General features: G+C 36.5%; 1 protein-coding gene and 1 non-coding gene across 2 annotated transcripts; both read right to left on the bottom strand.

Annotated features, from left to right (window-relative positions):
• Window positions 1–8289: 8289 nt before the first annotated feature.
• Window positions 8290–8360, bottom strand: TRNAG-CCC. Its single transcript has one exon. It is a non-coding gene; the product is annotated as a tRNA-Gly (tRNA).
• Window positions 8361–14865: 6505 nt separating this feature from the next.
• Window positions 14866–15216, bottom strand: LOC113360458 (uncharacterized mitochondrial protein AtMg00860-like). The gene has a single exon (XM_026603967.1). It carries the CDS (start codon window positions 15214–15216, stop codon window positions 14866–14868), a length of 351 nt encoding a protein of 116 aa, XP_026459752.1.
• Between the last annotated feature and the right edge of the window lie 11426 nt (window positions 15217–26642).

Raw genomic sequence — 26642 nt, 5'->3', positions numbered from 1 at the left:
CCCCCAATGTCTAGAGTTGGTCATACCAATTACAACAAATTGATCATACCATCTAAGGTGATTACTTAAGATCGGTTTCACTAATTAAAGTCATACCAATACAAAAGTCAGGCCTTGTGAATAGTTTTACCAAGATACATAAACAAGTTATGAGCGGTTATACTAAACACACATATTGGTAATCCAAAGATTTGCAATGAATAACAGTACCAATAAGCCAAGCGATTTCCCTTTCGATTCATAAAGCAAGTTTAGGAATTGTATTTCCTTTAAACGAATGTAAAACACTGTTTCCTAGAACGAACTCTTCACCCGTACCCATACATAATCACAATAGCATTCATACGATTATCTCGATGTCTTATATACGAAGTTCAAAAGATAAGTGTTATACTTCGTATTGTATTCTTTAATATTATGTCTAACTAGAGTATAATCATTCACAACTTCACAGTTATGTTTTCAATATGCACGACTTGAAAGATACGTTAGGGAATGAAACAGTTCAAGTCAAATATTACTAACCTCAAGTGGAAGGATGATTTCGTCGTTACAGTTCCTTACTTCTTCACATTCTTCAAGTCTTCACGTAATACTTGTAATGTCTCATATCCTAATACTTTCAAGCTAACCTATACGAAGTTGACTCTAGTAAATAATCAAGCGACTCTTTAAATGAGTTTTGGTTCACTAAAATGTGACAACCAAACTTGACATACCAACGCTTGGTGGGTTCAACCGAGCTATACTATAACATATACAAACCAAATAAATCAACTTGCATAATTATTTACCTCAACCAGAAGCAATTGAAACAAACATAGACATTATAGTACCGCAATTGCACCAAAATTTCGTAAGCCTAGACAATTGATACCAAACAATAAAGCAAGATAACAATAGTTTTTTTTAACCGGAAACAATTGAATCACACACACATCCATGCACAAATAATAGAATAAACATCTATTGTACCGAAATTTTGTTAAGCAAAAGCAATAAATATATGCAATAAAATCAGGCTTTTCTTAAACAAGAAAACGATTAACTAACAAATTTGTTACCTCAAGTTCCTAATCCTCTTCTCCCCCAAAGATATATCATTAAGCACAAGTTCACATAGAACTCTCCCCCGTTGTGTTGTCATCCTCTCGCAAGACAAAAGAACAACAACAAAAACCAACCTTTACCAGAGAAAGGTTGAAAACCTGTTTTAACTAATGCGATGAAAAACTTGAAACCCCGAAACACATATGCTTTTATGCTAAACCAAATGATTCAACATATTGTGACTTTTTCACATATTATTTTCAATCAGAACCCCTTATGATCCTTCGATAAAGCCTACCAACATGGGCTAGAATTTAATCCTGCTAAACCAAAAAGTCACCCAAACCATAAGGGTTCACACCAAATGAGATTGGATATTAAGGTTATGAAAACCGAAATCAATCATCCCATAAATATACATAGCAATAATATAAAGCATTCAAGCACAGGCTATGTAATCGAAAACTGTCACAAGAAAAATTATAATAATTTTATTAATAAATAATAGATAGTTTCATTCATAATATACCTTATTGAAATAATCAAATACTAATGTCTATTTTCCTTGATTAAGAATTACAACAAGTATCTTAATCTCTAGTGGTGCTCTTATTGTTTACTGGGATTTCATCAGTACTCAAACTTTTGAAGCATGTCTCAAGAGACTTGTCTGCAACCACTTCCTGTTTTTCAAGTTCTTCAATTAGAACCTGGAGTTCAGCACAAACACTTCTTGTTTGATCAATTCTTTCGTTGAGCCAATCCTGATGTTGAACTGTCATAATGAGATTGGTTCTCAGTTATTCAAAACCTTGGATATAGTGAATCATACTATCAGAACAAGTCCACTTAGTTTCGGTTGGATCTTGAAGGCTGTAAGCCAACAAACATGACTCATCTTGAGATCCATTCGAACTATCTGAATCATAATCAGACATGATTTTTGATATGTTTGCCTTTTTCCTTTATGTATTGATTCCTTGACAATCCTTAACCTTTTGAGCTTCCTCCTTATTAGCCTCTGAGACACTGCGAGTTATTGGAGGCATGCTCGGTTATTTAAATAGGGATTGATCAGGTTTTCCGAATACAAGCAAGAGATAGTTTCTCTTAAAAAAGAGACAACTCTTGGACCAAAAATATCAGGAAATTCCGAAAATATTAAAATAATATATTCAGTTTCCTTTGTCCGAACTTCTCATGCTGGAAGGTTTATTAAAATTCGAAAATTCTAAATAAAACCTACTTTTGGAAGATCATGATAAACATGAACAAATTTTAGACAGATATGGATTCGCAGTCATCCATAAAATGTCACAGTTTTTTAATAAACAAATACACACAAAAAATGTGCTCTCGTTTTATTGTGCTTTTCCCATCCACAATTAAGAGCACGAAAATGGATGAGAGTGCACAATTTCGATACAACTAAGTTGTATCGGAGTAAGCTTTTTCTAGCGTAGAGCGAGTATCAGAAACATAGTTCATGTTTCTCTTTGGGAATTTCTGCCCTAAATATTTTCTCCCAATATAATGACCTTTTCTAACTCTAGAGATATGATCATGTGGAGAAGATGTAATGATGTGAGAATTTTCAGGGATTGATAAATCTCTCTTAATTCTGTCAATGATATTTTCATAAGATTTTTCATTCTAAGGATTTCCTTATGATGCACATCAGCATGATTATCTGAAACAATTATCAGAAATTCCTGATTGTTTCCTTTGGCAGAGATTCTCTCTTTCCCTTTCTTCTGGAGTCGATCTTCATCAAAATAAGAACTGTTTCAATATGGATGAGGAGGAACATTTTTCCAGAAGCGTTTGTCAACTCTTACTTCTGATTTTGAGTTGACTTTATCGAAATATGGTAAATTCTGTCTTTCTACTGAGGAATGATCTTTCAGTTTTTTAAGACAAGAAACTTCTTTCAATATCTTTACCACCGTATTTTGAAGAAGTATAAGTTTCCTGTCAAGTGACTGAAAGTTGTATTCCTTAAGATCACGTTCACGGAATCGGTTCAATGTTTCCTCTTCTGACATGATATAGTTAGGCAAACTACTATCATCTTGATCTGTTTCAGATGTGACTAAACCATTTTTATCACAGTCTGTAAAAGTCGAGCAAGGACTTTTAGTTTCCTCATTATCAGAAGAAATTACAACAGCATCATTAGCCAGAGTCATAGGATGGGTCTCTTGATCAAGTGTAAGAGATTTACCAATGGCTTCTAGTTTGACAGTGAGATTCATATTCTCTTTGTCTAGAGCATTTAGTTTAATGTCTTTTTCTCTGATCTCATTCTTAAGAAGATTAGATTATGTCTTCAATATCAACATCTTTGTAGACAGAGATTTTATAGGCCTTAGGAGTTTTACCAACTCTTTATCAGTATCTTCTTTTCCATCAGAGATAGACACAGATGTTTTCGCAACTCCTGGATCATGAGTCAACGAAGTAGTAACATCTTCAAAATTTGAGTATTCATACTCTTGCATAACGTTAACTGAATCAGACATAGATTCAATTTCTTATAGGTTGGATCGCACCAAACACGGATTGTTAGATTTTTTCGTGTTTGCCTTCTCTGATACCAATTGAAAAGACGAGGGTACCCAAATATACCTCAATCTAAAACTTTTCCACCTATAAGTCCTTTCTCCGAAAGTGATTGTCTATGGAATGAGTCGAGATAATATAACTAATCGGTTTACACTTCGTGTGATCGTCTATGTATACGAGATGGAGACGACAACAAGATGACTTGTGTGATTGACTATGGATACAAGGTCGAGACAATACAACAGCGAAGTATGATTACTTGATAATAGGTTCGAACTTAACCAAACACAATAGGATTGCTTTCAAGTAATTAGGAATTAACGTTTGTGTATTTTACTTCTAATTATAATAAAAACAATTATAATTGCGGAAATAGAAAAGTAAAAGACACAAAAAGATTTTGTTAACGAGGAAACCGCAAATGCAGAAAAATCCTGGGACCTTGTCCAGAATTGAGTACTCTCAGGATTAAGCCGCTATACAAAATCTAAACCAACTTCGTATAGTTGAGACCAAGCAACTAAACCTATAGTTCACCTAGTTTCGTCTGTATCCCTGCGCCTCCAACTTGCAATAAGTCACGCACTTGGAACAATTCCTTTGGTTCGTATTCCAAACAGTGTAGGAAAAACTCTTTTCGGTAACAAGTAATCCATATTTTTATATTTTAAAGGTTGTTCCATTGATATAAGAAATAACTTGGACGGTACCAAAGACCAATGTCCAAGTGTCAATCAAGTTCTATCCAACAAACAAGGTTGGATTTATCAACTAATTAAACTACGCACAACCTGTGATATTTCAATTATATAAAAATATAATGCGGAAAAGAAATCTGTTCGGTAACAACTCTTTTCAAACAAGTAATATGAGTTTGAAAAAAGGCTCTTTCGTTTATCCCAATAAACTCCTTTGTCGGGTTCTTGATCAATCTGTTAACAACTACCAAAGTAATTGTCTAGATTATGCAATCAATACTTTGAATCACAAAGAATTTGATTGATGATGATCTACTCAACTAATCAATCAAGGTTATCACAAAGATAAACCGATTATAGTTGGATCCCCAGCCGATCAAGTTTTGTGAACACCAAAGATTATGAACTCAAATAAGAAATTTTCTTTGTCTTTAGATCTTCTTAGATCTTCAATAAACACCTGCACATAATCAACTTGAATCTCTTGTGATCAATCACACACAGAATGGAGTCTGTTAACAATGGATTATCACAAGACGTCTTTAGATCTACAAACAGTCTAAAGATCCCTTGAAACTTCGATCTAGTTTGAGTGAATCTTATATCAGAAGAGAAGATTCTCCAGCATAAACAAACTAGGTGAAATCAAATTTCAACAACCGATAGTCAATCAAATCAATCAAAACTATTAATAAACTACAATTATCTAGTTTCCCACCAACGGTACTCGTAGAGCTTCCCAATCCCAAAGAAGTCTTTAAAACGAGCGGTCGTAAAAGATTTCGCCTAATTAGGATACTTTCCTCTCCGAATAGACGGCTCCACCAGTAACAACACAACTAGGTGGTTTTGTTGGGTCGAAGGATTAGTTTGCTTGAAATGCAAACTTCAATATTTATAGACCAAGGAATTTCCAAAACCGAAAATATTCTCAAGATATGCAATATATTTCCAAATTCGGTTTTCATAATTCTTGGAAATGCTCTGTCCAAATATTGACCAAAATCTCAGTAGAAAATCTCCAATTAGTATATGCATATTACCAATTTTTTATTATCTAAAGATATGCATTTAATTGCTGGAAATTAAAAGCATATAAAACTAAAAACCTTAATTAAAAGATTCTCAATTTGTTTCGATCCGGGATTCTCCTTTAGTTATTAAGGAATATCTTTGAACAATAAAAGATAATAATTACTGCACATGTTTAAAGTATGTTGACTTCTTTATTTTGTAAATCCTTTTTCATATTTACAATCTTGGAACCGATTTACCATACTTCCAAACGAGATTAGCATTGGTTCATCTGATTTCCAAGAACTATGTGAGTGATTACCCTATCAAATCACCATTAATGGGTTTCACGGTTCTACCAAAACACAAGGCTTCGGTTCTACCTCCATGTGGGTATTAGGATCGGTCACACTAGCTTTCCAAAAATTGGTTGGCTAGGTACTAGGATCGGTTACCACATAATTATCGTATTTAACTTGTAATCGGTTGCACAAGTCATAGGATCGGTTACCAATTACTAAGACATGTTGTACCTCTTACAAGAATCAATTCCAGACGCTTGTGATCGTTGCACCTCTTACTAGGATCGGTTCTCCAATATCTAGAGTTGGTCATACCAATTACAATATATCGATCATACCATCTTATGTGATTACTTAAGATTGGTTTCATTAATAAAAGTCATACCAATACAAAAGTCAGGCATTGTGAATAGTTTTACCAAGATACATAAACAAGTTATGAGCGGTTATACTAAACACAAATATTGGTAATCCAAAGATTTGCAATGACTAACAATACCAATAAGCCTAGCGATTTCCCTTTCGATTCATAAAACAAGTTTATGAATTGTAGTTCCTTTAAATTAATGTAAAACATTGTTTCCTAGGAAGAAATCTTCACCCATACCCATACCCATAATCACAATAACATTCACACGATTATGTCGATGTCTTATATACGAAGCTCAAAAGATAGACGTTATACTTCGTATTGTAATTCCTTAATACTATGTCTAACTAGAGTATAATCATTCACGGCTTCGCAGTTATGTTTTCAATATGCACGACTTGAAAGATACGTTAGGAATGAAACAGTTCAAGTCAAATATTACTAACCTCAAGAGGAAGGATGATGTCATCGTTGTAGCTCTTTACTTCTTCACATTCTTCAAGTCTTCGAGTAATACTTGTAAGACTCATATCCTAGTAACTTTCTAGCTAACCTATACGAAGTTGAATCTAGTGAATAATCAAGCGACTCTTTAAGTGAGTTTTGATTCACTAAAATATGACAACCAAACTTGACATACCAACGCTTGGTGGGTTCAACCGAGCTATGCTCTAACAGAAGTTCTTCCAAACACAATTGTATAAACATTAGCACATCTTTTTCTTCTTCATCACTAGAAGTATCCAAATATATACCATGTTTAATTCTCATATAAGCATGCATTAGACTCATTTTGTACCAACAATTATAGTATCAATTCTGTATACAAGTGGACCTTGCGCTAAGAGTCTAACTACTGGGATCAACCTAAGTTCACATAGCTTAAAGCTTCCGATTGGGTTACACCTTGAGTGCGCTACTACTTGGTAGTTCTGTTGGATAGAGCTTGATATGTGAGCGCTTCGGTATCCGGTTACAAGAGGATCTTTGGGGATAGTACTGCTCTAGCTGCTTTCCTACGATTGGTGATGAATGGTTCTAACGAAGATAGATAAGTATACTACAGAGTCAATGTTTGGTAATGGCGAAGGACTCCTTGATCATCTTTATTTTATTTGTTATTCTTTTTATTTTACTTTTATTCAACCCCCCTTTGTGTTTCCTTTATTTTGCTAATATAAATAACCTATCAATTACACAACTATTTGTGGGAACGATCCTTACCACCGCTATGTTACCAGCTAATTAGTGGGAAACATCTCGATTAATTTGTTGTAGTTACGACACGCATCAAATTTTGGCGCCGCTGCCGGGGAGCAGTTGCTAATTGATTTGTTATTAGTTTAGCTTGTTTTTATTTTTGTTTTCAGATTTTTCTTTTGATTTTCTCTTTATTGTGAGTCATCATGTTTCCTTAGGGAAATAACATATACGGAGCACAAGACCAATCAACACATAATAGTGGTAATCAATATGGATTTCAATCTCATTCATATAACAACTACCAACCATACCTTACAGAGGCTTATGGATACTCTCATACATATCAACAATATTATGACGGGTATTAAGTGAGCAATCACAGGGATGGGAGGATAGTTATACTTCTGATCAGTTGTTTTCTAGTAATGTGCAAATGACAGAGAGTTTGGAAATACCTACTCCTCTTTATCATGTTCTTTCTTCAATTACGTAGAAAGAAGAGATACGGTCTGAAAATTCCACCGTGAATAATGGCGGAAAACATATTAATATCAGAAATCTTTCTAAGCAATATGATCAGTTAGAAGAAGCTGGAGCATCAGAAAAGACTCTCGAAGAAATTAACAAGGTAATACGAGTGGAACTTCAACATCATTGGGATATTGAAGATTATGAGGTTGACAAAGACTCCGATGAAGATGAGCAACCTTTGGAAAATCCTTGCAATAATGGTAATGTTATTTCAACTCTGGATCATCATAACTATCACTCGCCTATTCAAAAGTAGGAGAACGGATATGGCATAACCGTTGTTATCAATGGTGTAACATACAAAAGTTAAGATTTTAGGATTTGCACCAATGAGCTTGAGGTAAATTAAGAGTTCGATAGAGGACCACAATATGCTTGAGGTAAATAATTCACTAGAAATAAAATATGAGGATCTCGAACAAGGTTTGTCTAATCCTTTGCATAAATTTAAATCTATTGATCCTTTCCATCCATTGAAGGAGCTTCTCAAAGAGTTATTAACCCAACTTTTAGGATTTTTTTTTTTTTGCTAAGTCCATAAAAATGACCAAAAGAATGCGCATCCAGGGAATCGAACCCTGTTCAGTACCGTGGGAGGGTACTATGATACCACTACACCAGATGCGCTGGTAAACTTTTAGGAAAATACCTCACCTAGGATTAGAGTTATGTGCTTCCAAAGTTTGACGTATTATTTTGCTTCTAAGTATCCACCACTTGATGTGTTTGATTCTAGTATTGAGCAGGTTCACCAAGCTAAGGAGCCTTTTAAAGTTCCCGAATTTTATGTTCTATATCCACTTTCGAGTGTAGAAAGGACTAAGTGTGGGGTAAACTTCCAAGCTATAACAATTTCATTATTCATATATTATGCTAATCATTGTGTAAAGTTGTTATTAGAATTGCATATTATTTTCTGGATGGACTATCAGATTTTCAGATTGTTGGTGTATGGCCGATAACCAGAAGGTTAGGCTAAGGACGTTAAACTAAGCGCTGCATGGGAGGCAACCCTTGGGTTTTGTATTTTATATCATTTTTGTTTTTAGTTTTCTTCTTTTGCATATCATATTAGGATTTACCACCTTGACTTTACTTGGGATGAGTCAATTACATTGAGGACCATGTAAAGTTTAAGTGTGGGGGAGTGTTTGGATATTTTTCATATAGAGTTTTTATTTATTTTTTTAATGTTTTTTTTTTTTGCATAAAAACCTCCAACTTGTAAAGATTTTAGAGTCACTAGCAAACTTCTAGGTATGTTTACATAGAGAATTCTGACCGACACAACTGAACTTGGAAGTGTTAGGGAAATACGTTCGGATTTCTTATTTGTTAGAGTGTTAAATAATGGATTTAATCATGTCGGTGATGCAAATAAAGTGCAGGAGGAATGCATTATTAGAGTTGTTGATCAATCATTAGTGGAGACTACCTATTTTCAAATCAACAGAGGCACCAAACCAAATTTTCTTTATAGCTGACTAAAGAGCTTTCTTTTGAGTGTGTGTCACCGTACGTTAATTCCGGGGAGAATGGTGAGCTACCCAACCTCCCACCAATAGAAGCACTACTCTTTGATCTCTTGAGTGCTAATTTTGTCAATCATAAGGGTGAAGTCTATAGATGAAAACCACCTTCTTGTAGTTTGATTTGAAGTTAGCACCATTCTCTCTCTCGCCAACAACAGGTCCATAGAAACACATCATCATCAACAAGTGGAGCGACATCAAAATCTACAAAAAAATATGAAGACGTTTGAGGTTTACAAGCAACAATTCAAGGAAAACCAAAATTTCATATCCAAGTAAAGCAACATACAATGAGCCGATTTTTATATACATGTTGAAGACTTACAAATAAGGAGCGGAATTCCATATCAAAATTGAAGATTTAAGTACAAGAGTGGAGAAAATCAAAAGATGAAAGTTATTGAAGTTTATGATACGAGACAATACAAGTTCTGAAGAATCAAGCGGTAAAGTACTTCACCATGGCCATTTTCATTGTTATTTTTGTATTATTTTTCTTGTCTTAAAAAAAATGAAAGATAAAAAAAAAAAAAAAAAAAAAAATGAGACAAGAAAAATTTATTATATTGTTTTTATTTATTTAAGAAAGTCGTGGAGAAGGAAGAAAAATCTATAAGAGAGTTTCAAGCAACAAGGTGTTAGAGCACTGCTCGGTCGAACTCTTGTGCGTTTCTATCTCAAGCATGTTTGTCAATGTTAGTGATCAAAACTTTAAGTCTTGATTTCTAGCCTATCTATAGATGTCTCGGACTAGGACATAGATTGTGTAGTTGAGCTTAGTTTTTACGGCGTTCATCATTTGAAGACGAAGAACTACTAAGGGGAGCTTGTGGGACTTCATCGACAAAAGGTATGTGGAGACTTGAACTCATATATCACTTGGAAAGTCTATCTCTACTCTATATCCTATATTGAGACATAAGTCGTATTACGATATAGTTTTATATATACACATTTGAGATTTCGAGCTGAGTTTATCTCGCTTACATATTTCTAGAAATATGTGTTGGCAAGCTTTCGCTTCGAACAAGTTCATCTTATATCATGATAAAATTGTCGAGTAACATCTTACATGCTTTGTGGGATACAATCATTTGGTGTAGACTTGGAATGTTTCGATAATGATTATTTCAATATCTTGAAAATTGCTTTGATGCTAATAGTGTGTGAAAACGGCTATTGTCATCCTCTAAGTTTCTGATGAGTTTGAAAAATAAAACAAACTCAAATCCGGTTACTTAAGTACGCATACCCGTACGCATACGTAAGTGGTTGCTTTCTAAAATCGATTGTACATGAACCTAAACATTTATAAAAATAAGGCATGCAGTCTTTGCAAACCGTCTCTATAATGTTCATGTATTGATTCGAGTGAATCAAACTGATTTTTCTTCAATTATGTTCTTGTATACTTCTATTAGAATATAGAAATTGAATCTCTTTAACTAGTTTCATTTGAGTCATTTGAACTAGTTATGGTTAAGATGAATAAGGTTGATATGAGAGTAATCATATGGCTAACCTCGGTTAACTATTTGTGAACCAACATGGTGTACACGTTTAGGTACGGTTACATAAACCTAAATGAGGGTACATTTCATTTGTGTGTAACAAGATAAGTTCGATCTAATGTTAGCTTGGTTGAATCAGGTTTTTCATCTAACGGTGAATATTGAATGCTTTGTTACCAAGGTAACTTGGATTGCAAGCCCTGATTTGAAAACTATATAAAGGAGAACTCTAGCAAGTGGGAAACCTAATCCCCACAACTCCTATGTGTTACTAGTTGCATAACTAGAGTCGATTTTCTTTTAACCTTAGGTTTCTATCGAGACCCTGTAGGTTAATAACTTCAAAGACTTTATTGGGATTGTGAATCCAGACCCAACTATTTCATTGAGTACAATTGAAATAATTGACTCGAGATTAATTTCTCCGATAAGCAAGATAAAAAGTAATCACAAACATCTTCGTCTCATCGTTTGTGATTCTGCAATATCTAGTTTCGTCATCATACAATTTAGATTTTTGTGAGGTGATTGATAATACTAGGTTGTTCTTCGGGAATATAAGTCCGGTTTATCAATTGGTTCCTGTTCACCTTGATTTATCAAAAGAAAAAAAAACTCTTGGGTATTTCTGTGGGAGACAGATTTATTCAATCCTATAGACTTTTTTGTGTGAGACAGATTTGTTTATCAAGTCTTCTACTTTGGGTCATAGCAACTATTGGTTGTGGGTGAGATCAACTAAGGGAATCAAGTGCGTAGTATCCTGCTGGGATCAGAGACGTAAGGAGCACAACTGTACCTTGAATCAGTGTGAGATTGATTAGGGTTCAACTACAGTCCAGTCCGAAGTTAATTGGTAGTAGGCTAGTGTCTGTAGCGGCTTAATACAGTGTGATGTTCAATATGGACTAGGTCCCGGAGGTTTTCTGCATTTGCGGTTACCTCGAACAAAATTTTGGTGTCTGTGTTATTTCTTTTTCGCATTATATTTTTTCATATAATCGAAATATCACAGGTTGTGCGTTAATATCAATCAATTAGAATATCCAACCTTTGGTTGTTGATTTACATTGATTGACACTTGAACATTGGTCTTTGGTACCGTTCAAGTAACTCCTCTTATATTCAATCGGGCTCGCAGATTTCTATTTGCTGATTGCGGATTGAATTAAGAGTTAGAGATATTTAAACTCTTTGATATACTTTACTCTAGATTGAGTCTGACTGTGTAGTTGATTATCTAGAAAGTGTATTGGAGTAAGTCCTCTTAGATTGCCAAACAAATTGTTGGGTGTGGTTGTTAGACCCCCGCATTTTCACAAGGAATAGAGGAAAAGAGTTACAGTTGTCAAATTTTTATGAAGTTCAAGAGTTTATCATCAACAGTTGAAAACCGAAGACCATCAGAAAAAGAAGATGAGCTGAAGACTACGTTTCTATTGGATGCTGTGAGAGTGGTGCTTTGGCCACTGCCGATTGGATGTGAAAGTGGTAAGTACTCCCATCCTTGCAAGTGGTTGATTTCCTTTCTTAGAGATCATCATAAAAATCTTTAATTTCCACAATTTTTGTGGGGTCTCCAGAAATAATTCGTAAGGTTTCCTTCCCACCATTCAACGTGTGTAGGATTTCTCTCTTCATTCCTACCTGCACACATGTGAGACCCATAAAAAAGTCGTCTTATTGAGTGCAATTATCAAAAAATCCTTTTAAGTGAGGCAGAGTCGAGGCGAAATGCTTATTGATCGCTCTCAAGCATGCGTTCTCTCATTATGGTGTGGTTATTTCTCACTCAACATTTAAGAATGAGAATATGTTCTTTGGTATTTCTAATTTCTTATTACTAGCATACAGAAACTCTATGTCCTCATAGTTCTTTGGATGCTTAGGAAGCTGAAACGCTTTGAAGTTGGAGTAGGCTTTTGTACTGTTCTTAGTAAGATCGAGTGTGAGTTTAACGGAAACGAACTGAGATTGGACGGAAATTGAACGGATAATAGAAACTACTGCCGCAGCAACCCAAACTTCATTAATTCATTCTTAAAATCACCTATAGGGTTTCATTACAACATAAATACTAAAATGATTGGATAATAAAACCCTAATGTTGACTAATCTAAAACAGGCGTGTGTCCCAACCCTGGACGACAACAATCCTCAAATGAGTAGTAGACACGTCACTGATTATTAAGGCAGACAAACGATTATTCGGGGAAGCCACTAAGTAAGCTAGAGAAGTAAAAGGTATATGACAACACCCTTCCCATCAGAAGATCCTTGTCCTCAAGGATTGAATTTAGGGAAATGGTGAGCAATATGTTTGGCATCCTCCCAAGTAGCATCTGTGGGTGAAGTATTAGTCTACTAAATTAGTAGTTGAGGCACAGAGAGACCATTACACAAAATTATCCTGGAAGCAAGAGAATCTGCAGGAATGACAAGAACTTGGCCATCTGTATCCAATGTAGGCAGTGTAGGATAAGGAGTGTGAGTTGTACCAATTTGTTTCTTCAGTTGTGATACATGGAAGACATGATGAATTCTTGCCTCTGCTGGTAGTTGTAGTTTGTAAGCAGTTGGACCAACCTTCTGAATGATGTCAAAAGGCCCATAGTATTTTGCAGCCAGCTTTAAGTTTCTTCTGAGAGCCACAGATGCTTTCCTGTATGGTTGGAGTTTCAAATAAACCTTATCCCCTACAGAGAATACCCTATCATTCCTCTTATGGTCAGCATAAAAATTCATTCTCTCTTGAGATTTATGAAGAGCATCCTTGAGTAAGTCCAACACTGCATATCTTTGCTTCAAATAAGACTCAACCTCAGCAACAGAAGTTGCAGCAGTGGAAGGAAAAACCAAATGTGGTGGAATATACCCATACAATGCTTGAAATGGAGACATCTTCAAGATGGTGTGATAATTGGTGTTATACCACCATTCTGCAAGTGGAAGCCAAGAGTGCCATTTTTTTGGTTGGTGACCACACATGCATCTCAAGTAACTCTCAAGACAAGAGTTTACTCTCTCAGTTTGACCATCAGTCTGTGGATGGTAAGCTGTACTGAGATGCAGTTGAGTGCCAAGGGGTTGAAAAAGGTCTTGCCAAAAGTTGCTTGTGAAGATTTTGTCTCTGTCAGACACAATGGAAGATGGTAGACCATGCAGCTTGAAAATCTGTGAAATGAATTCCCTTGCAACAGAAGAAGCAGTGTATGGGTGGTGGAGTCCAATGAAGTGGCTATACTTTGTTAATCTGTCAACAATTACCAGAATAACTGATTTCTCACTCATTGTTAAGCACTCAATGAAATCCATTGATATGTGTTGCCAAGCATGATCTGGAATGGGAAGTGGCTGCAGTAAGCCAGCTGGAAATATATTTTCCCCTTTATTCCTTTGACATACATCACAAGAGGAGACATATAATATGATATCTTTCTTCATGGCAGGCCAAAAAAAATAAGATTTAGCTCTCATATAAGTAGCCTGCATACCAGAATGGCCACCAACAGCTGAGCAGTGGAGAGAGTGAAGAATGTTGGATTTTTTTGTAGAAGAGCTGCCAACATATAGCCTGTTTTTGTACCTCAATACTCCATTTGTATATGAATAGGAAGTGGTAGAGTGGGGAGTAATTGTGAGCTGAGTGATAAGCTTTTGGTCTTGAGGATCATCAGTATAGCTAGCAATTAGTTCTTGTGCCCAAGCAGGATGTGATAGTGATATGGAGTTGCATGAAGCATCCAAATGAGGTCTTCTAGAAAGGGCATCAACTACTTTGTTCTCATAACCCTTTATATACTTGACTTCATAATCAAAACCTAAAAGTTTCATAAGCCATTTATGCTGCAAGGTTGTAGAAATCTTTTGCTATAGGAAGTAATGTATGCTCTGATGATCAATATTAATAATGAAATGCTGACCTTGTATGTATTGCTTCCATTTAGTTACTTCTTGAACAATTGATAAAATCTCCTTCTCATAAATGGATAAGGCAGCAGATCTAGGACCAAGTGGCTTGATGTAAAAAACTATAGCTCTACCCTCTTGCATAAGTACAACATCAATGCCCAAGTCACAAGCATCAGTTTAAAGGATGAACTGCTTAGTAGAATCAGGCAGGGCTAAAACATGAGTAGTTGTCATTGCCTTCTTGAGTTGAAGAAAAGTTGTGGTTGTTGCAGGAGACCAACTGAAAGCATCCTTCTTCAAAAGATCAGTAAGTGGTCTGCTAATGAGGCCATAATTCTGCACAAATTTTCTATAGTACCCTGTAAGGCCCAAAAATCCTCTCAAGGCTTTCAAGTCAGTAGGAATGGGCCAATCCACCATTGCAGATATCTTCTCAGGATCATCCATAACCCCATTGCCTGTAATAATGTGTCCCAAATATTCAACACTAGATTTGCAAAAGGAGCATTTTGAGAAGTTTGTTGTCATCTAATGTAGTCTTAGAAGCTCCATTATTATTTGTAAGTGTAACAAATGATCTTCCAATGAAGGACTATAAACCAGAATGTCATCAAAAAAGACAAGAATGAACTTCCTAAGATGTTCTTGAAAGAATTTGTTCATTAGAGATTGAAAAGTAGCTGGTGAATTAGTAAGACCAAATGGCATTACCTTGAATTCAAAATGCCTATGATGAGTCCTGAAGGCTGTTTTGTGGATGTCAGAAGGAGAGACCCTGATTTGGTGGTAACCAGTCTTTAAGTCAATCTTAGTAAAGAAATTAGAGCCATGCAATTCATCCAACAACTCATCAATAATTGGTATTGGAAATTTGTCCTTAATAGTGATGATATTCAACTTCATGTAATCAACACAAATTCTCCAAGTGTTGTCCTTTTTCTTGACAAGTAAAATAGGAGAAGCAAATGGACCATGACTTGGTTGTATGATGCCAAAATGGAGCATTTCAGTTACTAAATTCTCAACAGTGGACTTTTGGATATAAGGGGATTTATAAGGTCTGAGATTCACTGGTTCTGAATTAGGCTTGAGAGGTATTTGGTGATCCAAATTCCTCTGAGGTGGAAGAGTTGTTTTATCAGTGAAAACATCAGAGAACTCAGTGAGTAAGTTGTCAATTGGTGGTGGGGTGGTGAGGGGAATAGTGGGGCCAGTAATGGAGAATAATTGTCCCACAATTCCATGACTATGTTTCTGAAAAAATTTCTTGAGTGCAGAACCACTCATCATACTTAGTGAAGTCTTCTTCTGAATACCAGTTAAGGTGATTTTTTTACCTTTGTGTTTGAAATAAATGCAGAGTTTTGATAAGTTGAATAGAACATCTCCCAAATTCCTCAACCAATTTGCATCCAAAACAATGTCACACCCACCTAGAGGAAGGAGTCTCAAATCACCACAAAACTTGTGGCCTGCATAGTCCAATCCAACCGAGAGAAAACACCAGAACTCACAGATTTATCACCATTTACTACTGTGACTAATAATTTACCAGTTTGAGTAATAGAACACTGTAAGCTTGCAGCTAAAACAGAATTTATAAAACTGTGTGTGCTACCAATATCAATTAATATGGAGATGGCTTTCTTCTTAATAAAACTAGGAATTCTGATGGTGTCCCCTGAAAGATTACCAGTCAAGGCATGTAAGGAGATTTCCATATTACTCACTCTCAAGTGAAGGGTCCTCATCAGTTTCATGTGTAGTTTCTCCTCTAGTGTCATACATTTCTTCAGCTTCCTCCCCTATAAGCACACATAAATATTGTTGTTTACAAACATGGCCTATGTTGTAAGCTTCATCACAGTTGAACCATGACCCTTGAGCTTTCCTAGATGGTACCTGTTTTGGAGTAAGTCTCTTAAAGGGTAACTTATGGATGGTTTTAGGTGGGGGGGGGGGGGGGGGGGGGGGGGGGGTTGGAAGTGGGACCCGTGGGTGGAATAAAAGGAGATTTCTGTGAAGTGGTGGCAGGAGAATATGATTTGGTGGTAGAATTTGAAGGGGAGATTAATTTGGGTGTAGGTTTGCTGGATTTATGTTGCATGATAATGGTTCTTTCTTGCATTCTTGCAAGTGAAAAGGCATGTAGTAGGGTTTTTGGATCAAACATAATAACTGAGCTTCTGAGCTCCTCCGTTAAACCTCCAATAAAGCTATCAATGAAATAAGACTCGGGAAAGTCATGGTGAACACCCAGTAATAAGGCCTTGTAATATTCAAATTCTTCAAAATAAGCATCAACAGTAGTAAGTTGTGACAATTTATTCAATAAGCCAACTATATTATCCTGCGCAGGATTCTCAAATTTGGCACAAACGTTATCAAAGAAAGATTGCCAAGGAATATCAACTTTGTTAAGACAAAAGTTATCATACCATTTAGTTGCTTTTCTGTCTAGATGTATAGCTTCCATCCTAGTTTTGTGTAGCTCATGGGTGTTGTGCATCTGGAAGTAATACTCACATTTTTGGATCCAGTTCTTTGGATTATCACCATCAAATCTAGGAAAATCGAGCTTGGGCATTCGATGAAATTGATTAAAATCTCGACCCCCAGTGTGAAATCCACCAGTATTTGAGCCCGAAGCATCGTTCGGATGTTTGTTTAGATCTCGATTAGAAAAAAAAAATTCCAGCTGAGATTGAAAACTCTTTTCAATTTCTGTCTTCATCGACTGTAGATCCTCTTTAGTGGACATAGTACTGAGTTGCAGAGCTAGATTGTTCACCTTAGAATGTAAGGTATCGATCTCTTGTTGTTGTCTATTGTTCGTTTCTTGGAGCTCCTTGCAAGTTTGAGCCACCATGATTCTAGGACGAAACGGCTCTGATGCCAGTTGTACTATTCTTAGTAAGATCGAGTGTGAGTTTAACGGAAACAGACTGAGATTGAACGGAAATAGAACGGATAATAGAAACTACTGCCGCAGCAGGCCAAACTTCATTAATTCATTCTTAAAATCACCCATACGGTTTCATTAAAATTTAAATACTAAAATGATTGGATAATAAAACCCTAATGTTGACTAATCTAAAACAGGCGCGTGTCCCAACCCTGGCCGACAACAATCCTCAAATGAGTAGTAGACACGTCACTAATTATTAAGGCAGAAAAACGATTATTCGGAGCATCCACTAAGTAAGCTAGAGAAGTAAAAGGTATATGACAACACCTTTCCCATCAGCAGATCCTTGTCCTCAAGGATTGAATTTAGGGAAATGGTGAGCAATGTGTTTGGCATCCTCCCAAGTAGCATCTGTGGGTGAAGTATTAGTCTACTGAATTAGTAGTTGAGGCACAGAGAGACCATTACACAAAATTATCCTGGAAGCAAGAGCAGCTGCAGGAATGACAAGAACTTGGCCATCTGTATCCAATGTAGGCAGTGTAGGAGAAGGAGTGTGAGTTGTACCAATTTGTTTCTTCAGTTGTGATACATGGAAGACATGATGAATTCTTGCCTCTACTGGTAGTTGTAGTTTGTAAGCAGTTGGACCAACCTTATGAATGATGTCAAAAGGCCCATAGTATTTTGCAGCCACCTTTAAGTTTCTTTTGAGAGCCACGGATGCTTTCCTGTATGGTTGGAGTTTCAAATAAACCTTATCCCCTACAGAGAATACCCTATCAGTCCTCTTTTGGTCAGCATAAAAATTCATTCTCTCTTGAGATTTATGGAGAGCATCCTTGAGTAAGTCCAGCACTGCATCTCTTTGCTTCAAATAAGACTCAACCTCAGCAACAGAAGTTGTAGCAGTGGTAGGAAAAACCAAATGTGGTGGAAGATACCCATACAATGCTTGAAATGGAGACATCTGCAAGCTGGTGTGGTAATTGGTGTTATACCACCATTCTGCAAGTGGAAGCCAAGAGTTCCATTTTTTTGTTGGTGACCACACATGCATCTCAAGTAACTCTCAAGACAAGAGTTTAATCTCTCAGTTTGACCATCAGTCTGTGGATGGTAAGCTGTACTGATATGCAGTTGAGTGCCAAGGGCTTGAAAAAGGTCTTGCCAAAAGTTGCTTGTGAAGATTTTGTCTCTGTCAGACACAATGGAAGATGGTAGACCATGCAGCTTGAAAATCTGTGAAATGAATTCCCTTGCAACAGAAGAAGCAGTATATGGGTGGTGGAGTCCAATGAAGTGGCTATACTTTGTTAATCTGTCAACAACCACCAGAATAACTGATTTCCTTTCACTCATTGTTAAGCCCTCAATGAAATCCATTGATATGTGTTTCCAAGCATGATCTAGAATGGGAAGTGGCTGCAGTAAGCCAGCTGGAAATATATTTTCCCCTCTATTCCTTTGACATACATCACAAGAGGAGATATATAATATGATATCTTTCTTCATGGCAGGCCAAAAAAAATAAGATTTAGCTCTCATATAAGTAGTCTGCATACCAGAATGGCCACCAACAACTGAGAAGTGGAGAGAGTGAAGAATGTTGGATTTTTTTGTAGAAGAGCTGCCAACATATAGCCTGTTTTTGTACCTCAATACTCCATTTGTATATGAATAGGAATTGGTAGAGTGGGGAGTAATTGTGAGCTGAGTGATAAGCTTTTGGTCTTGAGGATCATCAGTATAGCTAGCAATTAGTTCTTGTGCCCAAGCAGGCTGTGATAGTGATATGGAGTTGCATGAAGCAGCCAAATGAGGTCTTCTAGAAAGGGCATCAACTACTTTGTTCTCAGAACCCTTTATATACTTGACTTCATAATCAAAACCTAAAAGTTTCATAAGCCATTTATGCTGCAAGGTTGTAGAAATCTTTTGCTATAGGAAGTAATATATGCTCTGATGATCAGTATTAATAATGAAACGCTGACCTTGTATGTAGTGCTTCCATTTAGTTACTTCTTGAACAATTGATAAAAGCTCCTTCTCATAAATGGATAAGGCAGCAGATCTAGGACCAAGTGGCTTGCTGTAAAAAACTATAGCTCTACCCTCTTGCATAAGTACAACAGTAATGCCCAAGTCACAAGCATCAGTTTCAAGGATGAACTGCTTAGTAAAATCCGGCAGGGCTAAAACATGAGTAGTTGTCATTGCCTTCTTGAGTTGAAGAAAAGTTGTGGTTGTTGCAGGAGACCAACTGAAAGCATCCTTCTTCAAAAGATCAGTAAGTGGTCTGCTAATGAGGCCATAATTCTGCACAAAAATCCTCTCAAGGCTTTCAAGTTAGTAGGAATGGGCCAATCCACCATTGCAGATATCTTCTCAGGATCAACTATAACCCCATTGCCTGTAATAATGTGTCCCAAATATTCAATACTAGATTGGCCAAAGGAGCATTTTGAGAAGTTTGTTGTCAGCTGATGTAGTCTTAGAAGCTCCAATATTGTTTGTAAGTGTAACAAATGATCTTCCAATGAAGGACTATAAACCAGAATGTCATCAAAAAAGACAAGAATGAACTTCCTAAGATGTTCTTGAAAGATTTTGTTCATTAGAGCTTGAAAAGTAGCTGGTGCATTAGTAAGACCAAATGGCATTACCTTGAATTCAAAATTCCCATGATGAGTCCTGAAGGATGTTTTGTGGATGTCAGAAGGAGAGACCCTGATTTGGTGGTAACCAGACTTTAAGTCAATCTTAGTAAAGAACTTAGAGCCATGCAATTCATCCAACAACTCATCAATAATTGGTATTGGAAATTTGTCCTTAATAGTGATGATATTCAACTTCCTGTAATCAACACAAAATATCCAAGTGTTGTCCTTTTTCTTGACAAGTAAAATATGAGAAGCAAATGGACCGTGACTTGGTTGTATGATGCCAAAATGGAGCATTTCAGTTACTAAATTCTCAACAATGGACTTTTGGATATAAGGGAATTTATAAGGTCTGAGATTCACTGGTTCGGAATTAGGCTTCAGAGGTATTTGGTGATCCAAATTCCTCTGAGGTGGAAGAGTTGTTTTATCAGTGAAAACATCAGAGAACTCAGTGAGTAAGTTGTCAATTGGTGGTGGGGTGGTGAGGGGAATAGTGAGGCCAGTAATGGAGAATAATTGTCCCACAATTCCATGACTATGTTTCTGAAAAAAATTCTTGAGTGCAGAACCACTCATCATACTTAGTGAAGTCTTCTTCTGAATACCAATTAAGGTGATTTTTTTACCTTTGTGTTTGAAAGAAATGCAGAGTTTTGATAAGTTGAATAGAACATATCCCAAATTCCTCAACCAATTTGCATCCAAAACAATGTCACACCCACCTAGAGGAAGGTGTCTCAAATCACCACAAAACTTGTGGCCCTGCATAGTCCAATCCAACTGAGAGAAAACACCAGAACTCACAGTTTTATCACCATTTGCTACTGTGACTAATAAATTACCAGTTTGAGTAATATAACACTGTGATCTTGCAGCTAAAACAGAATTTATAAAACTGTGTGTGCTACCAATATCAATTAATATGGAGATGGCTTTCTTCTTAATAAAACCAGGAATTCTGATGGTGTCCCCTGAGAGATTACCAGTCAAGGCATGTAAGGAGATTTCCATATCACTCACTCTCAAGTGGAGGGTCCTCATCAGTTTCATGTGTAGTTTCTCCTCCAGTGTCATACATTTCTTCAACTTCCTCCCCTATAAGAACACATAAATATTGTTGTTTACAAACATGGCCTCTGTTGTAAGCTTCATCACAGTTGAAGCATAACCCTTGAGCTTTCCTAGATGGTACCTATTCTCGAGTAAGTCTCTTGAAGGGTAACTTATGGATGGTTTTAGGTGGGGGGGGAGGGGGTTGGAAGTGGGACCAGTGGGTGGAATAAAAGGATATTTTTGTGAAGTGGTGGCAGGAGAATATGATTTGGTGGTAGAATTTGAAGGGGAGAAAAATTTGGGTGTAGGTTTGCTGGCTTTATGTTGCATGATAATGGTTCTTTCTTGCATTCTTGTAAGTGAAAAGGCATGTAGTAAGGTTTTTGGATCAAACATAAGAACTGAGCTTCTGAGCTGCTCTGTTAAACCTCCAATAAAGCTAGCAATGAAATAAGACTCGGGAAAGTCATGGTGAACACCCAGTAATAAGGCCTTGTAATATTCAAATTCTTCAAAATAAGCATCAACAGTAGTAAGTTGTGACAATTTATTCAATAAGCCAACTATATTATCGTTCGCAGGATTCTCAAATTTGGCACAAACGTTATCACAGAAAGATTGCCAAGGAATATCAACTTTGTTAAGACAAAAGTTATCATACCATTTAGTTGCTTTTCCGTCTAGATGTATAACTGTCACCCTGGTTTTGTGTAGCTCATGGGTGTTGTGCATATGGAAGTAATACTCACATTTTTGGATCCAGTTCTTTGGATTATCACCATCAAATCTTCGAAAATCGAGCTTAGGCATTCGATGAAATTGATTAGAATCTCGACCCCCAGTGTAAAATCCACCAGTATTTGATCCTGAATCATCGTTCGGATGTTTGTTGAGATCTCGATGAGAAAAAAAAAATTCAGCTGAGATTGAAAACTCTTTTCAATTTCTGTCTTCATCGACTGTAGATCCTCTTTAGTGGACATAGTACTGAGTTGCAGAGATAGATTGTTCACCTTAGAATGTAAGGTATCGATCTCTTGTTGTTGTCCATTGTTCGTTTCTTGGAGCTCCTTGCAAGTTTGAGCCACCATGATTCTAGGACGAAACGGCTCTGATGCCAGTTGTACTATTCTTAGTAAGATCGAGTGTGAGTTTAACGGAAACAGACTGAGATTGAACGGAAATCGAATGGAAATTGAACGGATAATAGAAACTACTTCCGCAGCAGGCCAAACTTCATTAATTCATTCTTAAAATCACCATACGGTTTCGTTACAACTTAAATACTAAAATGATTGGATAATAAAACCCTAATATTGACTAATCTAAAACAGGCGCGTGTCCCAACCCTGGCCGACAACAATCCTCAAATGAGTAGTAGACACGTCACTGAGTATTAAGGCAGACAAACGATTATTCGGGGCATCCACTAAGTAAGCTAGAGAAGTAAAAGGTATATGACAGTTTTGTAGGTATACCTCTCGTAAGACCTCATGAGACTATTACTCGTCCACTAGGGATGCCTAGGGGTTTAAATGCATGTTGCATTTGCTAAGTGCATCCGTATCGACATGGAGTTGTTGTAATTTAGGTAGTTTGCTCGAGGACTAGCAAAATCTAAGTGTGGGGAAATTTGATAAGTGCGTAATTTACATGTTTAGAATGTCAATTACATACTTGTTTTAGCTATAATTCTTGCATATTACTTGTTATTATGATTATTTTCTAGTTTATTGATAGACGCATTTATGTGTCTAATATATCTCAATTGTATATAGTGTTAGTGCTCGATTCTATACTTATTTGGTTATTTTATTTATTTGTAGGTGTTTTTAGAAGAATAAGGATTTGCGGCGAAATTGGCTGAAAATGCGGCGTTTGGACCTCCGTTGATAGAGTGCCGGAAGCGCCCCAGAAGTGTACCGGAAGTACCCCAGAAATACCCCGGAGGAACCCCGAAAAAAGTGCGGAAAATGCCCCAGAGGACACTTTCTATACGGACCCTTGATTTTGGATAAGGGGTAACCTAATTACTAAGGGGTGACCCATTTCCAGGCAGCTGCTAAAGGGACACCAGGACTGGTTAGGTGGTAACCCATCTTCAACATTTGAAACGTAAAATTTGGCGGGAAACTAGTTCTCACGCCTGGAAGATTTTCGATATAATTGTTTGGGTAGTTTTAAGGAGATTAAAGGGCTGGAAATGTTTGGGCTTATTCTATGGACTTATAGGAAGCTAACAGGGGTGATTTGAAGGACCAGAATTGATCGTGTGGATCAAAACAGATCCGTGAGTCATTACGGGTTCTGTTTGATTTTAGCTATAGAAGTTACGTGGCCAGAATATCTTGTATTGGATTGCTGCTCTATCTTAGGGAGTTTTACAACCAACAGCCGCGTAGAAGAGAGTTTGACAGGAAAAGAAATACCAGAAAAAGACCGTGACCTGCAGAGAAAGAAAGAGATATTTCCTTGAGATTTAACCGTGAGGTTACATATAAATAGACTCGGGATAGGTCAAAGAAAAGGGATCAAGAGTTTTGGGGTCAATAGAATCGTAGAGAGAGGCTGCAGGAGGAAGAACAAGAAGCCGCAGGAAAACTTTCCTGCTGCTGCTGCCATTAGAGGTGCTCAAGAACACGAGAACAGACGCTCCAGAACCGTCGTTCTTCAACAGTGCAAGCAGTAGCAGCAATCTGTGTTCTACAACAGCAGCAGAGTACTATCGTTCTTTTCTGGACGTGTTTTGTGAGTCTCAGAACTACTATTTTATAACTTTTGACTCTTTTAATCACACTTTGAGCTTTGAATTAATATGTTGAGTGTGTGATTGATATGAATAGCTAAACCCCAATACTGGGATGATGGAGGAAACCATTCTTTATGCATGAATAATTTTTTATTTAATTCTTTTATGACTATTTGCATTATTATGAATTGAATTATGATTTTTCTTAATTATTTGTGATTTCATTTGATGGTTTATGCTTGGGACTAATCCTTTTGATAGGCCATGCTTAATATTTACACTTAATATTTTTAAAATCTATTTTGGCAAATAAAGAGTCGATGTTTAGAAGCTATAACTGTTTAGAATAAATACATGAATCGCATGAGTATAAGAATTGGTGAAATCCTGAGTCCTAGTATCTCTTGATCCTGTGACAATTTTGTATATATTTTTGTTTTTAAATCTATTCAAGTCCGAGCAACAAATCCGTATTTACCGCAATCAAATTTAAGACTACAACAAATTGGCGTCGCCGACGCGGACTTGTATATAGATTTGTTTTTAGGTTTAATATTTTTTTTATTTATTATTATTTGTTCCTTTTTATGTTTCTTTTTGTGTCTTTGATTTACAGGTTCGAAGTGGAATACTAAGGACTTGGGAACAAAAAGCTTAAAGCTAAAAGCTAAAAGAGAAGAAAAAAAAAATAGACATAATATTTTTTTTAGGATTTAATTTTTATTATTATTTTTTTTTGTATATAGCTTTTATTTATTTATTTTAGAATTTGTAAATAGGCTTTATTTGTCATAATTTTTGTAATTTTTTGGACTTTTTTTATTTGGACTTTATTCTGGACTTTGGACATTATTTTTAAAACCCTACGGAAGGGTTATAAATTAAAAAAATAAATAAATACAAACTGTTTGCAGGGAAGGACGACGATTACTATATCGTCTCGGCCCCTCGGGTTCGCACACGGCATAGGAGTCGTGGCCCGAGTCGACGACAACGGTTCATCGCCCGTCTGGTACGGGAGGTAAGTCCAATCGAAACACCCGCGAATCTCCTGCAAGCGGGTTACTGTCTGCCTTAAGGTGATAATTGTTTGAGGACGAACTGGACTGTCTTTATTTTCCTAGTAAAGGTCAAGGCCTGGCCTAAACAAGATAAGAGTTCGGATTTCATCACCGTTACCTTCTTGCCCGCCTTAGGAAAACAAAACCTAATGCGAACCCAAGATTAAAATTTGGAATAGAACGAGACCGATAGGGTAACGAGCTTAAATAGGAAACTCGTTCGAAAAATACTGGTTGCTCTTTAAGCACACTCCAAAGTTCATGATGGTTTCTGTGAGTTGAATGCGTGACTGCGCCGCCTTGTGATAGCGGTGAGGCCTTGGGTATCAAAGCTCCACTGAGCTTCCCTCGCCTCAATTCAACTTACTTTGACTCGGATTGATTCCAGAGAGGTCTGCTCAAATTGCAACGAATTCTTTTTCGAAGGAATAAAAGCTGGTCTAGAAACAATCTAAGTGGAGCCATCATGCTTTTTGTTTGCTAGAAATCTTTAGGTTTTCTTTGGTGGAGTCGAGTCGGCCTTGTTTGTGATTGCGTAGAATTCCCCTGCAATTAAGAATGTCGAACTGGTATGATAGAAGCCAATACAATGAATATCGACCTGAATTTGAATATGGACATCATCAGTATTATGACCATAGTGAGAATAGTGGCTGGGGACGCCAACCTTTTCAAGGTTATGGTTCATACAATGGTGAGCCCAATTACTATCCGCACGTGGATCAGTCTTACGAGCAAGAAGATTATAGTACTAGTTCTTCGTCTCTAGAGGATACAATCAAACTATTGAAAAGTAGTCCTTTTTATGATCCTTCTGATAATTCCTCTTTACTAGAGTCAACATGTAAGTTAGCTGAGTCGACGCGTAAGTTAGCTGATATGAATAGTATAATTATAGACGACAGAACTACAATAATGAGTGAACCTTCTTTAGAAGACCACCTCAAGCGGATAGCTGAGACGAACGAAAGAATTGCTCGAAATTACTTGAATTGCCAATATAATGTATCCAATAATACCCTTGAGAATGAAGATAGTTATTTACATAATCAAGATAACAAGGTTAGAATTGGTAGCACTACTTGTTTTGATGAGGTTCGATCTTTTTCATGTTATAATGATGATTATGATAAAGATAGTATTGATGAAGAACATGAAATATGTAGGAATAGTGATCAGGAAGCTAGTAATCCAATTGAGCTTTATAATGATTATATTATTTCTAGTTCAAATCCAAATAATTATTATGATTATTCACCTATTCAAAAGGACGAGGATTTGATTAGGGATTCCACAGTTTTAGACGATATAGTTTTTCCTGTTTACGAATCCGATAAAGGTTTAGAGGAACCGGTTTATCTTGAGACTACTGTTTTCGAGTCGAACGATTTAGAAACTGTAATCGATGATGGTTTCGAGGAACGGTTTTAACCTGAGAATACTGTTTCAGAGTCGTACGATTTAGAAACAATAGTCTTAGATGAACTCGTAGAGATTAATGAGGATACACCGCAAGA

Source organism: Papaver somniferum, chromosome 3 (genome assembly GCF_003573695.1).
Source record: "Papaver somniferum cultivar HN1 chromosome 3, ASM357369v1, whole genome shotgun sequence".
NCBI classification, from domain to species: domain Eukaryota; kingdom Viridiplantae; phylum Streptophyta; class Magnoliopsida; order Ranunculales; family Papaveraceae; genus Papaver; species Papaver somniferum.
The sequence above is the reverse complement of the archived record's forward strand: the minus strand, read 5'-3'. Positions and strand labels throughout refer to the sequence as shown.